Source organism: Pundamilia nyererei, unplaced genomic scaffold (genome assembly GCF_000239375.1).
Source record: "Pundamilia nyererei isolate P.nyererei 1_Seehausen unplaced genomic scaffold, PunNye1.0 scaffold00025, whole genome shotgun sequence".
NCBI classification, from domain to species: domain Eukaryota; kingdom Metazoa; phylum Chordata; class Actinopteri; order Cichliformes; family Cichlidae; genus Pundamilia; species Pundamilia nyererei.
In genome coordinates this window covers 5084515-5098737 of record NW_005187426.1, presented here as the reverse complement: position 1 = coordinate 5098737, position 14223 = coordinate 5084515, and the positions used below count along the sequence as shown (strand labels likewise).

General features: G+C 41.3%; 1 protein-coding gene across 4 annotated transcripts in view; it reads right to left on the bottom strand.

The window, feature by feature from the left end:
• The window catches only part of shf (Src homology 2 domain containing F), a 92419-nt gene that overhangs the window by 5829 nt on the left and 72367 nt on the right, over positions 1-14223 (bottom strand). For 2 of the 4 annotated variants that reach the window (XM_005727689.2, XM_005727690.1), the window contains 2 exons: positions 4716-4890; positions 4492-4611 (listed from right to left, as the gene is read on the bottom strand). In XM_005727689.2, the coding sequence (XP_005727746.1) occupies positions 4492-4611; positions 4716-4890 (295 nt within the window). Of the gene's footprint in view, positions 1-4491; positions 4612-4715; positions 4891-10711; positions 10859-14223 lie in introns of all 4 variants that reach the window. The other 2 variants (XM_005727687.2, XM_005727688.1) reach the window with 2 other exon arrangements.

The following is a 14223-nucleotide window of genomic DNA, read 5'->3' as shown; positions in this document are numbered from 1 at the left end:
ATACATATACATACATACACATATATACATATACATATACATACATACACATATATACATATACATATACATACATACACATATATACATATACATATACATACATACATATATATACATATACATATACATACATACACATATATACATATACATATACATACATACACATATATACATATACATATACATACATACACATATATACATATACACACACAGGTTCAATTTAGGGACACTGATCAGGAATAAAGCACAGATTTTTCTTTATTTTAACAGATAAAGAAGTGCGTGTTTTGGGGTTAGCATGATTGAGATTATTACTATAAATATCCAAAATATTTCAAAGCTAGTTCGGAGCTTTTTATGTGTAAGAACTGAAACAAAAAGCTGCAGGATTTCTAAGCCATTAAACTGAAATACACACGAGTGCCACCTCTCCATTATTGTGCAGATTTCCAAATTTCCGTTGCCACGGGTCTCTAAAATGCTATGATTCTGCAAATGGTGCTTTCAGAGCTCATTTACAAAAAAAAAAAAAAAAAAAAAAAATCTTTCCTGCAAAGTGCATTTGATGAATCTTCACATGGAGCGCTGGGAGAACGGTGTTAGGTTACACAGAGGCACACTTAAAAAGGCAAACACATCAATAGCATCATTTTTAGATTCCCAGCTGATTTTCCATTTGGTGCTCAAAGCTGCTTATTATGTTACAGTCCTGCAGAGACAGAAACCAGGACAACAGAGCAACACGGCAGTGTTGCTGATAAAATGAATACGGGGCTATTTTTGAAAAGACAGGCCTTTGTGGTGTTATCATAACACTGCGTTCGTGAACTTATATTTGTCTAATCAGGATTAATCTGACTGGGGAGGTGTGCTGTCTTGTTTATTGAGGTTTATGACTTTGATTTAAACCGAGTACCACTCAGAGCAGGAACAGCCTGACAGCAATCACAGCTTATCTTCTCCTTCCATATATTGGATGGCTTCATGATTGATACTCTCTGTGTTATGAATCTAAGGAGGCAGAAAAAGCAAAGTCATATGCCAACAAGATAGTGAACCATAGCAAAAGGGCTGACCTTTTTAAGCCTTTCTGGGCATCGGATGTCGTATGTACTCATGATTTTATATTAGCATACACTAAACCTCCCTGGGATGATACCATTCTGTACGTTATCGACGCTAAGGTAAGTGGGTGAAGTGGCAGACAAATAAACATACAAACAACTCTTGGCATAGTTTTGTTCTTCGGCTGAGAAAGGTCAGGCTAATTTTTGTGCTCCATGCAGTCATTCGTCTATTATGTGTCATAATATGAAGCTGACATTTTGCATCTAAAAATGTTCAAAAATAGTGTCTTTGGAGGTGTTCCAGCGATAGAACACACCAGTAAGTTGCTAACTTACCCCATTTACCCCACTGGCATCAAACAGTCTTTGGGATACATTTCCCCTCCTCAACCAGTGGAAACAGGCTCTGCAGAGCTCTCTCGTGACGTGAAAAATGAAATGACACTGTGCTTTGAAAGCCCTGCGAAGGCTTTAATACAACTCAAATACCAAAAAAAAAGGTTCTCTCCACTGAGAGTAAAGAAGAGGAGCAGGTGGGGACAGGTGAACATAAAAAGGGGTTTAGGAGGGAAAAGCAGACAAAAATGCTTTCCGTAAGGCCAGAGGACTCTTGAGGCAGGAGGTCTCAGTGACGTCTGTCTTTATCAATAATGCAATACACATATGTGGCACCTCGCGGCCTCATACATTTTTCAGTAACCTCAGACATGTCGGATGTTCACCTTGGGTTTCCACTCATTTTCTGTGGCAGCAGGGGAGACGGGCTTGAGTGAGGAGGCTGAACTCATATTTGTAGGGACATGCCATTTCCACAAATGAGCATGACGATCGTTTTCTAGGTTTCAGCTGGTTTACATCAAGGGCACAAGATTCTATAACCCAAATGTGCTGACACACAGTTACACAGAAATTATGAACAATCTGCTGTTATTTAAGTCTATCAATACAAAAATAAGAAGGTTAAACTCCTAAGATGTTTGGTTGCTTACAACTTTAAGATCTCATATGGTCCACACCCGCAACAGGGTGTGGAATAACAGGGGGAAACCACTGATTTCCAGTGCTATTGGCAGACCACAGCTATTCCCAGGCAACATTAAACCTCATTCTACTTAAGATTCCAAAAAACCTTGAAAGTAGGGCCCTGGAGCGAAACGCTCTAACAGACAGTGAAAAGGTATTCCTAAAGTGCTCGAGACACTTTATTCTATAGTTCTCACTAAGTCGAGACGAGTAAATAATTCTGCATCAACACTAATGACCTCATCGGCATGGCCTTTGTCCTCTCCTTGTTTTCAGACTGACAAACAGCTATTAAATGTGTCACAGAAGCCAGTCAACGTTTTATCTCTTAAAAGAGTAACCATCAGAAAAGCGCAGTAACAGGGGAGCAGAAGGATCCGACCTCACGAAAACACTTTCCAAACTGTTCTCTGATAGTACAGGCCATTATTATAAAGGTCCATCTGAACATCCTTTAAATGTGGATTAGTGGAATGAGACCATTACTGAACTAGAAGGTTAAAACATGTTTTAACCTCTCATCACTAAATACAACTTTACTGACCATTGCTCTTATCGTGGCCTGGCTGTGTTCAGTATAGAAAAAAAAAAAGCTAAATAAGTTTCATGGCTCCAGGCCTTCCTCACTCCCCCGCCTCCCTTCTCCCTCACACAGATAATCTAACAATCAGCTATTTCATTACTGGAGGTAACCCCAATGGCATTAGACGGCCAGTCTCTTTTTAAACATACGAGAGAGATGGATGGATTAATACTCTCAAGCCTGGCACAAATTATACACTACATTTTCATATTTCAAAATGGGGCTTTTGCTTATTAGAGAGGCTTTCGTCAAACTCGCTGTCTTCATCATTACTCTGCATATCATCATCCCGCAGCAAAAATATTCACTTGTTATCTTTACCATTTTGTTAAAAAAAAAAAAGCAGACTTTTTACTTTTCTAGATCACATATTCAGGTTTGCACTTTACACACATCAATATGTGTCTTTTGAGTGCTAAACAAGTTATTTTTGTTGCTTAAACTGACATTATTACATATTCCTAACTCCAAGGAAAATTCTTTTGGTTTTACTTTCCCAGTAACTTCATATTAGACTGTTTTGTGTGCCAGTCTTCTACAATGACTATGCGATAAAACATCTGTGCATTAACTGTTAACATGTCTGTTTGTCTTTTTATAGTGCTTAGCTTTAAGCATGCATTCATGAGACAATGCATTTAATTCAAAATGACAACATTTGGGACAATTGTTACATATTCAGACAAATATTTTTCTCCTGCTGTTTGCAGTCATCCAAAAGCCAGTGTACTAAGTCAGCATCCTAACAGTGCGTCTTCTTTTCAGTCAGCAAGGCAGAACAAGAAGCAGCCATACAGATGATCAGCCAATGAGACAGGGAGTTACACAGGCAGTCGACTACGGTACTGTCAAGAGAATTGGAGCAGCAGCAAGCAGAATTATTATCTTTGTCTTCCAAGTTATATAAGCCTCCAGCAGGCTGACTCCACTCGAAGAACAAAGGCTAATCAATGTGTCTCTACATACTACAGTTTTATTTCATCTGATGGCTCCCACATAGTTGCAGAGATTTTTCTAAATGTCATGGGACTGAACCTTGCCTGCAATGGTTAATGGAGCATAAATAAAGTCAGTTTGACAAGACTATTTGGTAACAGACATCGAAGCCGGTTAAACACTGTTGGTTTTGGAAGACTTTCAGGCCGTTTCATATTTCTGATTATGTTTCCGACGCCGTAGCCGTGACACCTGGTAGCAACGATCGTCAAAACAAATCCAGCAAAACTCCACATTCCTATCAAAGCGATGGGACTGCACTGTAGGACTTCAGGCTAAAGTAACCTCTTCCAACTGTCAGGCTACACGTAACATTTCAGAGTAGCTTTTTTTCGAACCCTCTGCTGGACGCGGCGGGGATCAGGAGGTCAACGATGAAAGTGCACCATTAGCCAAGTTGCAGGTACATCAGCAATTCGAGGAGCAGATTCTGTCAGAGGGGTTACTGAGCGGAGGTGGAGGACGAGCCACGGGCAAGGTGTACAGCAGGTGGGGGATAGAGGTCTGAAGGGTGAAAGCTATTACCATACAGAAACGGAAGAGTCAGCAGGTATGTCCGCACCTCGACAGGGAATGATGTTACACTAGTCCACTGTGTGTACTCTGCCACTAAGTAAGTGTAGCTACTATGGTAGATCACACTGTTTCGTGAGTGTGTGTTCCGTGTACAAATCACTGACACAAGTTGTCACAACAGGCAAAACGGCCCTGAGTGTTTGGAATCACATTTTCACCAAGGCTGCCAACCGAAACTGTGCATCTGATTATACTGTTTGTGGATGGTCATTTAGGAGACGAGAGCAGAGTTCTTACTTGAGAGAGAGGGAGTAGTCGTTCTTGCTGGTCTCGCTGTTTCTCACAAGATAGCTGGCCTCCTTACAGAGCCTAAGCAGAGACTCTGCATCTGTTCGGCTGATGGCTCCATGGTACCAGCTACAGCAAACGACAGGAAACGAGGATGAGAAAGGAGGAGGAACAAAGGAATGTTAAGTAAGAAAGAGTCAAAGCTGCTAAAGAAAAACCAAGATTTGACTCACAACTGGCTTTCCAGCGGCATTGTGGGATCGATACGTTCCCCGAGAGAGGAGCTGCACTGGTCCAGTGAAGTCATTTTGGTGTTGACCAGACAGCCACTGGAATGTCGCTGCAGCGGCCGAGTTTTCCCCTCCTTGGTGGGCGACATTCGAGACTTCTCCACACCATCAAACTGGACTGTAATAAGAGAAAATACAGCTGAAAAGATTTCATTCTGGACAGATTTGATGGTTCAAAATGGCTCTTAATAAAGACAAACACCTGTAAACACCATTGAGCTACACTTCAGATTAAGGTCACTTGGAAAAACAAATTGTGTTTACAAGTTACAACATCCACGGTGTCACATGTATCAATTAAACTCGACTACTGCAAAGTGTGAGAACCAAAATCCACGCTGTGCTTTTACCAACTTTCACACACGCGCACACAGAGAGCTGCTCTGTTGAACTCATCCTACTGAAGGACATGTACACATGATGAAAGAGACATAAATCAATCTAGCTTGCCCGTGTACACATTCCAGTTAGGCAAAATACACACACACGCAACCTTCCTCCAAAGCAAGCTCATGCGCCTGTAAATAATCCCATATATACTACTGTATGGCTGAGCATTTTCACTCTTTAAGTACACGCAAATGTGCACACACTTAAGTGCACGCCCAACTCCAACACCCAGGTTCTGCAAGTTAAACATTGAACTAGCTTTTCAAACTCTCACGGTCAACTGTGGACATGACAAGCTCTCTTGGCAGCCTCACAGGGAAGTGTTTGATGGTGTTTGGGGGCTTAAAGTGACCTATGCGCACACATGAAATGCCAGGGGTCACGGGGCAACTTCACAGCCAATCAGCAAACAGAAGATAATGCTCTCAAGGACAAATTAAATGTGAATTTACACTTGTGGGAAAGAGTTGCACAAGCCAAAGGAATAAAAGGCTGGACAGTGGATGTAAGAGTAATTATCATGCGTCACAGGCAGCTGAGACATTTTTCCTCAGTAATCCATCACTGTGCTTCATGCCATAACATCTAAAGCTTCTGAAATCCCCCCCCCCCCAAAAAAAACCTATTTAAAGCTACTGACACACTTCTCAAGCAATAACAGAGGGGTGGCTTCCTACATCAACCGTATGACAAGCTTTTCCTGGTTATTGTCGCCTGCTTCTATATGGCTCAAGACCAACAGATAGCCATTTTTGTTTTTTTGATGGAAGTGGTTAATGTCGTATGAAACTCGCATCTACTAGGCAACATCAATCTTTGCTGCTCTCTGTCACTAATGGCCATCCTTGCATCTAGTGTTTAATTACCAGGCAGAACATGGCAGACACTACACACAGAGACAGGCAGTGTGATCTTAACAACACGTCTACATCTGTCTAGACTCTGCATTCCAGTCAGAGGATAGCATTACACTTTACAGATTGTGAGCTTGCCAAGTGCCTCTGTATCACGCTGAGTGGAAGGGCTGACAGTTTAAATCAATTCAACACTACTTACTACAAGTAGTTTACTTGAGTATTTAGATGTTGTGCCACTTTATTGCTCACCTCTATGACATTTCAGCTACAACTGATACATGTGTTTCTATAGAGCCTGCTCTTTTTCAAGATATTTCATTAAACCCCCCCCCCCCACATGATCAGCTTATAAAATGCAATTAAATGATAAAGAGTGTTACCATTCAAAAAAAAGCTGGTTAGTGGTTGCTGTCATGTGTAAAGTTATTCAATGTTTAATTACCAGCAATTAAAACAAGTATTTTAATTATAGTAATTAAAAGAAGTGCCACTTCCATTAACAGTGAACTACTGCTTATTAACTCAGGATATCGGAAGAAAAGCTTGTAATGAAGTATTTTTACAGTAGTGCAGTTGTAGTCCTTTAGGAATATCTTTTCTTTTTCGAATACTTTCTATGACATACCATGATGTCATCGCAAGCAGTGCTTTTTTTTTGACAGATTACAGCTGTTTCAGGTCTGACCACTAGGGGCTCCCCTTAACCTCCACACTCTACTTGCGGTTGAACTCGTTGGCCTTTGGCTCAATGATGCGATTCCCCAAACATAAACTCGTGGAAATGATTATTTCAAATCATTCCGGCTGTTATCTTTGCCTCTGCACATTTGTTCATTAAAGGCCGACAGCGGGCTGGTAAAATGACAGCAAAATTGTACTGTTGCATGACAGCTGGGTAAATTCTAGGTCTCACCCTTGGAAGAATACAAGTTGCTGATCCATATCCTTGAGGTCTGTCGCTCCTAATATAGTAATTCACATTATGATCCCGTGTTGTGTCTGCATTATTTTATATCATAGAGTCCATTTAAATTACATGCTGAATACTGGGAATTTGATCCAAGTCAGATATTGTATATGTGTAAAGGTGAGAAATGGCGTTTCCATGGAAACTGACCAAGGGGACATGGAAGATGCATGTTTGTTCCATTCAGCCCCTGTCAATGCTGACAGATCACAACATGAAGATGGAGCCAATTGCTCCCTGTCCTTTGCTTTCGATTTCTCTCTGTTTGCATGTGTCCAACCTTCTTCTGCCCTTTGCCTTCTCTTCTATCACTCTTGCCTCATCATTCTAACTCGGACTTTTTCCCCGAGCTCTCTTGCCACTCAGTGGTAGAAACAGATAGGGGAAAATGGACTGTGGAGGAATGTCTCCACAGGAAAAAAAGGGGTGTTTTGATCTGTTATCTCTGATGGTCCCACTGCAGGACACGCCAATTACACCTACTACTACAACAAAACCCTTAAACAGTCTACTTGCACTTCCATATTGAGAATTGACTGTGAACATAATATTATCATCTCTTCACTGATTAGTGACGCAACCATAAGAGGCTGGAAAAGGTATCAGACATCGTTAAGGATACAGGATGCAATCTTGGCTTTTCCCTACATAGTCCACATTGTATCTACAATCCACTCACCCATGTGCCTGACCTCAGCTCTTCACATTTCCCTCCTCTTACCCAGACACAACAATCAGTGATTTATTTGATCGTGATTAAACTGTTTTCTCCCCCCTCTCCGCTACCAAGAAAGGGTGGGTTGAGTGGCTATTCTTAGTGTAGCTCACCCCGTCAACCTTTCTTGTCAAAGTGGAGGCTTCACTGCAGGCAGAGTGCAGTGCTCTACAAGGAGAATATTACCCTGAAGAAAGAGCCCCCCAAACTAAACAAAAGCCATCATTTTTATTTGCTCAAGAGTGAATGGACTCATGTCTGCTTTGTTAGCTGGGCGCCTCACCATCACCATTCCGAAACTGATGTAGAGTTATGTTTTAAGGCAGAAAATCAGTGGGAGTGAGGCAAACCAATTCCCCTCTCTCATTCTCCAGAGCACACAGTTCGAAACATGGACGACAGGAGATTGACGAGAGGATTGGCCCACGGGGGAACAAAAGCCGTAAGAGGAAGCTTAAGAGGGACGAGAGGGTGAAAACCTCCACACGCACGCACACACGGTAACACACTTCTCTTGAAATAAACACATAAAGGCACATGGGCAGCTGTGTATGTTATCAGAATTGTTGCTTGTAAAGCACTGCAAATGGAATTTGTGTATCAGATTGAACTGTCAGTCAGATGGTGACAGATGGCTGAAAGACCTGTCCCCTTCAGACACACAGCTTCCTTTAGAGACAACTATATAAAAAAAAAAGAAAAGTAAATAACACCCCCCCCCCCACACACACACACACACACACACACACATAAGAGGATGGGGAAAGAGTGCATGACAGAGCGAGCTGATTGGCTAGGGCACAGATTAAAAAGAAATGTCAAAAGGACATTCCACGATTACAAACCACGAGATAAAGCACTGCTATGTAATATAGTGCTGCAGAGCAAGGCACAGGTCAGTACAGTACATAATAATGTCACTGTCTAACAACATAAAAACACTCCAAAGTAGAAGTCACAGTAATCGAAATAAAAACGAAGGGAATCAAAAAATAAAAACCACAAAAGTGTAGTGACATCTGTCACTGAAGACTCAGCACAATTTAACTACTACTACTACTGTCTCCTCTTCCCCCTGTGCACAGATTTCTCTAATTAAGCAGGCTAATTAATTCTCATTTACTAATGATACTCCTATTACAAAGGATGACTAGTCTGAGGGGCAAAGTGTTTCATCGGCTGCTGCATTGTGAGGTGAAAATTAAGTTTTCCAGCTAGGACTTGTGAAATGATTAACAGGTTTCCAGCTTATTAGAATGCAGTGCACGCTAAAAATAGGGTTAAACTTTTACGCTGATATTAATTATATGCACCAGGAACTAAAATAATTGCTGCATGGCTTTTATAATACTATATTTTAGAGCCCCACTGTGGCCGTTTGAAGCTATAAGCTTTATCTCTGATGAGTCAACCATCTAGGAATACGCTCTCTTCTTTTAAATAAATTTCAAAAGGAAATTCCAAATTAGGTTTTCCAAGACAAAGGAGTGACCCTACCAAGTGTCAGCTGGGGAATTCATTTAAAATTAAAACTGGATACCTTTTAATTACTTTGGTTTCTTAGATTAAAAGAAAAATGAGGTAAGATAAATGCTTCAAAGTACATATAATTAATTCATGTTAAAAAAATAAAAAAGGTTGGGATTTTTTTTTTCCCTTCCGGAAAAAAGTGTCTGGGCGTAATGTGTAGATGTATTATTTGTTCTGCCAATCTGCATTTGAATTTTGGTAATGATGTTATATATCTAAGTACTAAACAAATGACCTTATCCAGCTTTCTAGTCTGGCTGACTCATGTAACAGATGACTAATGTCTTGATGTGTGACTGAATGTCTGCCTATATGCTGAGGTCAAGAGAGTACATTGCAACTGTATTCACAAGGGTTATGGAGGCCATCAAGCCCCCTCCCCAAGTCTACCACTTGGACCTTTGACCCCTAAAGATGTAGACTAGGGCCATACCGGCTGAGACAGAGAGGGGATCACTTTACAGCTGGATGCCGATCTTAAACCCACTCACTTCACCGAAGGAACCAGAACCTTTCTCATGGATTTACGGGCATAAATCAACTCCTCGCCCTGTCCTCGCCTACAACACACATTGGTGTCCTCTTACATGGCCTCACTAAGTCTTTCCACTCTGTCAGGGGAAATCCCATTCCTGAAATTAGTTCTGCTACATGTCCTTCTTTTCTCTGGATAATGACAGCAGACAGAGGGCAAGTGTGTGAGAGAGCTACAAAAATAAACTAATGGCTCTCTCAGTTAAAAATAGGTCAATTACTTATCCACTGCATGCAATGAAAAAGGTAAATATGGCAATAAGTCAAGAACTGAATTCGTCTCCAATGAGTTTGATTTCCTAATTCGTGTGAGCCACTTGTAGAGAACAGCAGACCAGAGGGACATCTGGGATGGTTACGAGTATGTTGACAAGAGGAAATGGGGGTCACAGCGAATGGCAATTACGCATGCAGAAGGCAGTTCGGCACAATTAAAACTAATGAGGCTTCAGCCTAAAACCTGCAAAAGAGTTGGTGATTTTCTGCCACATGTATTCCAGATGGAAAAGAGCTGTCATTACAGAGCTAATACCTATAGTCAGATTTTTCAGTACTTCTCACATATGGTAACTCTTTCAGTACGTCTTCAGTGACCAGAAAATTTGGGACAAACATAATCATACATTGCAGTAGCAGACTAACCCTACCTATGTTTTGGTAGCTGCATATGCTTGGTTAGTAATGTTTTTTAAATGTTCAGTAGAACTAAAATACTGAGCTGTATGCTATGTAAAACACCATGCCTTCATTAATTAAAGACGGATGGATGGATGGATGGATGGATGGATGGATGGATGGATGGACGGACGGACGGATGGATGGATGGACGGACGGATGGATGGATGGATGGATGGATGGACAAACATGCCAACAGGGAATAGGAAGATGGAGGGAGTGCCAGGGTAACTGATGGAAAGGATGCTGGACAATGAACACCAACACCCACCATGGTGGTGCTGGTCACAGCTCGTCTGTCCTGGCGAGGGCTGAGCTGTCTGGGAAGGAGACTCAAGCTCCTCCACTGGGGGAGGGCTGGTGTTGAGCTGGCCGACAGGAGGGGGCCATGGTAGGTCCTTGATCACTTTAATCTCTACTGCAAGTGTCACCAGAGGAGAGATGGAGGCAAGGAAACGATAGCAACAAGAATAATAAAGAAAGGAAGTGAGTTAGGAAAGGGAAGTAATGACAGAAAACAGAAGAAAAAGACAAAAGGTAAAAGGGGTAAGTGAAAAATACTGTGGATAAGAGCAGGAGAGTTGGTTTATACTGTGATCCAAAATTCAGCAGCAGCTGTGGGCTAGAAAAGGAAGGAATACAAGAGGACTGGAAAGGAAGGAACGTTAGTTCTAAAAGTAGGGCTGGATTTTATATCCGCTTCTACTCTGATGCAGAGCTGGATACTCAGATTGCTGAGAGGCCCTGAAGGTAACAAAAGGAATGTGAAAGTTTTCAATTATCAAATTCAATAATGCACTCAGATTCAGCCAATAACTACAGTCTCACCTTGGGAGAGATACACTAGATAGATGCAACAAGAAGTTCTTAAGGCCGAATTGTTCAAGCTCTAAAGCATGATACAGTGCATAATATGCTTAAATAACATTCAGGCCCAAGTAATAATACTGTACTTTTAATGAGCAAACTATAAAATATAAACCTGCCTTAAGCCAAACTAGATGATCAGTGAAAACAGCTGCATACACTCTACTGTAACAGTTGGTGCTGTGTTTGATGACAAAGACCCCAGGCCTCTATATTAAGCCAAGTCAGAGTGTAGACAATATCTGTAGCTAAAAAGTACCTAAGAGTAATCCATGAAGGCAATGGACGCTACCCTGGCTTTGCCCCTTAAATAATGTATGCCTCATGCAGTTGGGGCTTTACCAGGATAATTGAGCACTCATGCAGCAGCACATCTGTTTCCAGCACAGGGCCACTTTTTAACCAGCCAAGGATAATTAATGAATGAGACAGAAAGGGGAATGTTTTTCTTCATACAAGAGAAAACCAGTGATCGAGCCAAGGCTGATAAATAAATGCAATCCATGGGTAATAGCTTTGGTGAACGACTGCATGTTCCTCGGGTGGTTGTGTTATTTTTGCTTAGATTTTGCAGAGGTCTCAAAAGACATCTTTGTGCCATCAACGCCACAGCGATTGAGCAAATTCTAAGGTCACTGTCCATGGTGCTGGAGATTTTATTCCAGTTACGAAAGTACTGTAAAAGAAAAGAATTTTAATGTGCAGCTACTTTTGGCACATAACTATTAACGGTTTCTTTTAAGGTCTTATAAGTTAAAACCAAAAACCAAAAACAAAACACGTCATCCTATTAAATACATGTGATCCTTCATTCTCTTATCTCCTTTATCAAAACCAAATGCATTCGATGAGTACGTTAAGTTTAAAGTACGGAACAACAATGGCAAGAAAGAAATTGTTCAAACATGGACAAACAACAGGCAAATAGATGGGTTGATGTAAATCAGATATACTATTAACGCTGGTGCACAGACTAGTTTTTAGTAGGAGGATGAACATAATGTTATGAACCTGTCTTCCTCCCTGAAAGGAAATGAACCATGGTGGTGGTACAGGACATGTTAATGAGAAGCAATATCAGCAAGCTAGATGAAGGGGAGACTGGAGAATATTCAATCCGACAAGCAATTAAATAGCCGGGCCTGGGGTGTCAGGGGGCTAATCTAGAGAAAGGTGGCTGGAAGGAGGAGCTGCTTGCTGTCTGTCCTGATGGGAGAGGTGTAGGCTAGAGGAGTGGATACAGAAGGTCAAAAACTCTGCTAGATAATATAACTTCCTCTACTTTGGGGTGAAGTAGGGGACTCTCTTCCTATGAGATTAAAAGCCTAATACTCATTTCACATTGCAGATTAGCGTGTAATTGTTTGGGGGAGCAGAAGGCTGCCTCCACTCTGCAGCCTCAGTGTGGGGACGAGGAGATGATTTCAGCGAGCGTGGTTCAGACTCGCTTGGTTGCACAGCTGAATAATAGCGTTTAGCACTGTGAAAATTAAGGAAAACTGATTCAATAGTCAGGGTTTTGGGTGTGTTTGTGTGCGTTTTTTTAAACCTGGGTGCCTCACCTTGTGAAGCATTTTAAGGTATTGTTACTCCTAAGGTTGTCACTGACTTTAGATGCCACGCTGCTGCACAGATGAGTGCATCTTTACACTGCAGGGACAAATTCATATTCAGCACCAAGGTGACAACAGCAGTTCAGGTGATTTACACATGGACCTGAAGGCTTAGCACACTGCAGCCCACATTTTCACAGATCACACTGCCCACACTGGCTCTATCACACTGCCCTCTATCAATACATACCTGTTTACAGCTAATGTAGATTTAGACCCATTATCAGGTCTGTGGGTGGTAAATTGTACTCTGTCTACAGGTTAACTGCATCAGAGACCGCACACGCATATCAAGTAGAAAATGTAAATCATGCTCAGTATGACATAAATACTGTGCATTTTGTAGGTTAGGTTAGTTATATGTGTTAATAATCTGAGTCATATTTGCACAGCACCTTTCTAAATGAAAAGAGAAATAATGCAGAGCCCAATTAATAATTCTGAACGTTCATGTGAATACATCCGATCTTTTTTGTCATCTAACCTTCCTCACCTGGATAATCCTCATTCAATATTAGTACACACCTCCTCCTGTTGACACAAAAAGCAGGTTATTGCCTGTCTGGAACTTGCGAAGCAGCTGTCGCTCAAAAGTGGCCATGTTAAAAATTTGAAAAGAAAACCCATCACTCATGTCCCTCCTATTGTACTCCTCCCTTTGGATATGTACTTTGTTTTGTGTTGACAGTGTAGTAAATAAAAAGAATAAAAAAATAATGGATAGGGGTATGCGCTTTCCTTTCCTTTGTTCTTCCAGGAGCCGTTCTTTTTTTTTTTAATTTCCTCTCAAAGCCAGGTATTTGTTTACCCGGGCTTTTCATTAGCCCATGGCACTTCATCACTGTAAACAGTGCAGCACCATAAATCACCAGCTATGCTTGTTTTCCACCAATGCCGTTTAATTTAGTTCTGCTTAATTTGGCTGGCTAATTGCATGCATATTCAAAACAAGCTGGAGTATTGTGATGTTTATGCCGCACATTATGAGCGGAAGAGCTCGAAATACAAAAACAGCCTCTTCCGAAGACGTGTTTGTTCCATCTGCACTCAAATCATTACAGATAACAACTGTGTAATGCTCCAGGGGAACTGAAATGCCACTTCATAATTTTTCCGGTATACTGTATCCATCACATTACATAGTCCGGCTTTCTTCTGAAAGGACCTGCGTTTGTATTAAAAATGAAAGTGACACAGAAAATGGGTGATGGTTAAGAGATGACAGCAAGGCCTTTTTCCATGCTCTTCCATATAGAGAGAAGGGAAAGATGGGTTACTGACAGCTGGCCAGCAGGAGCTTCCA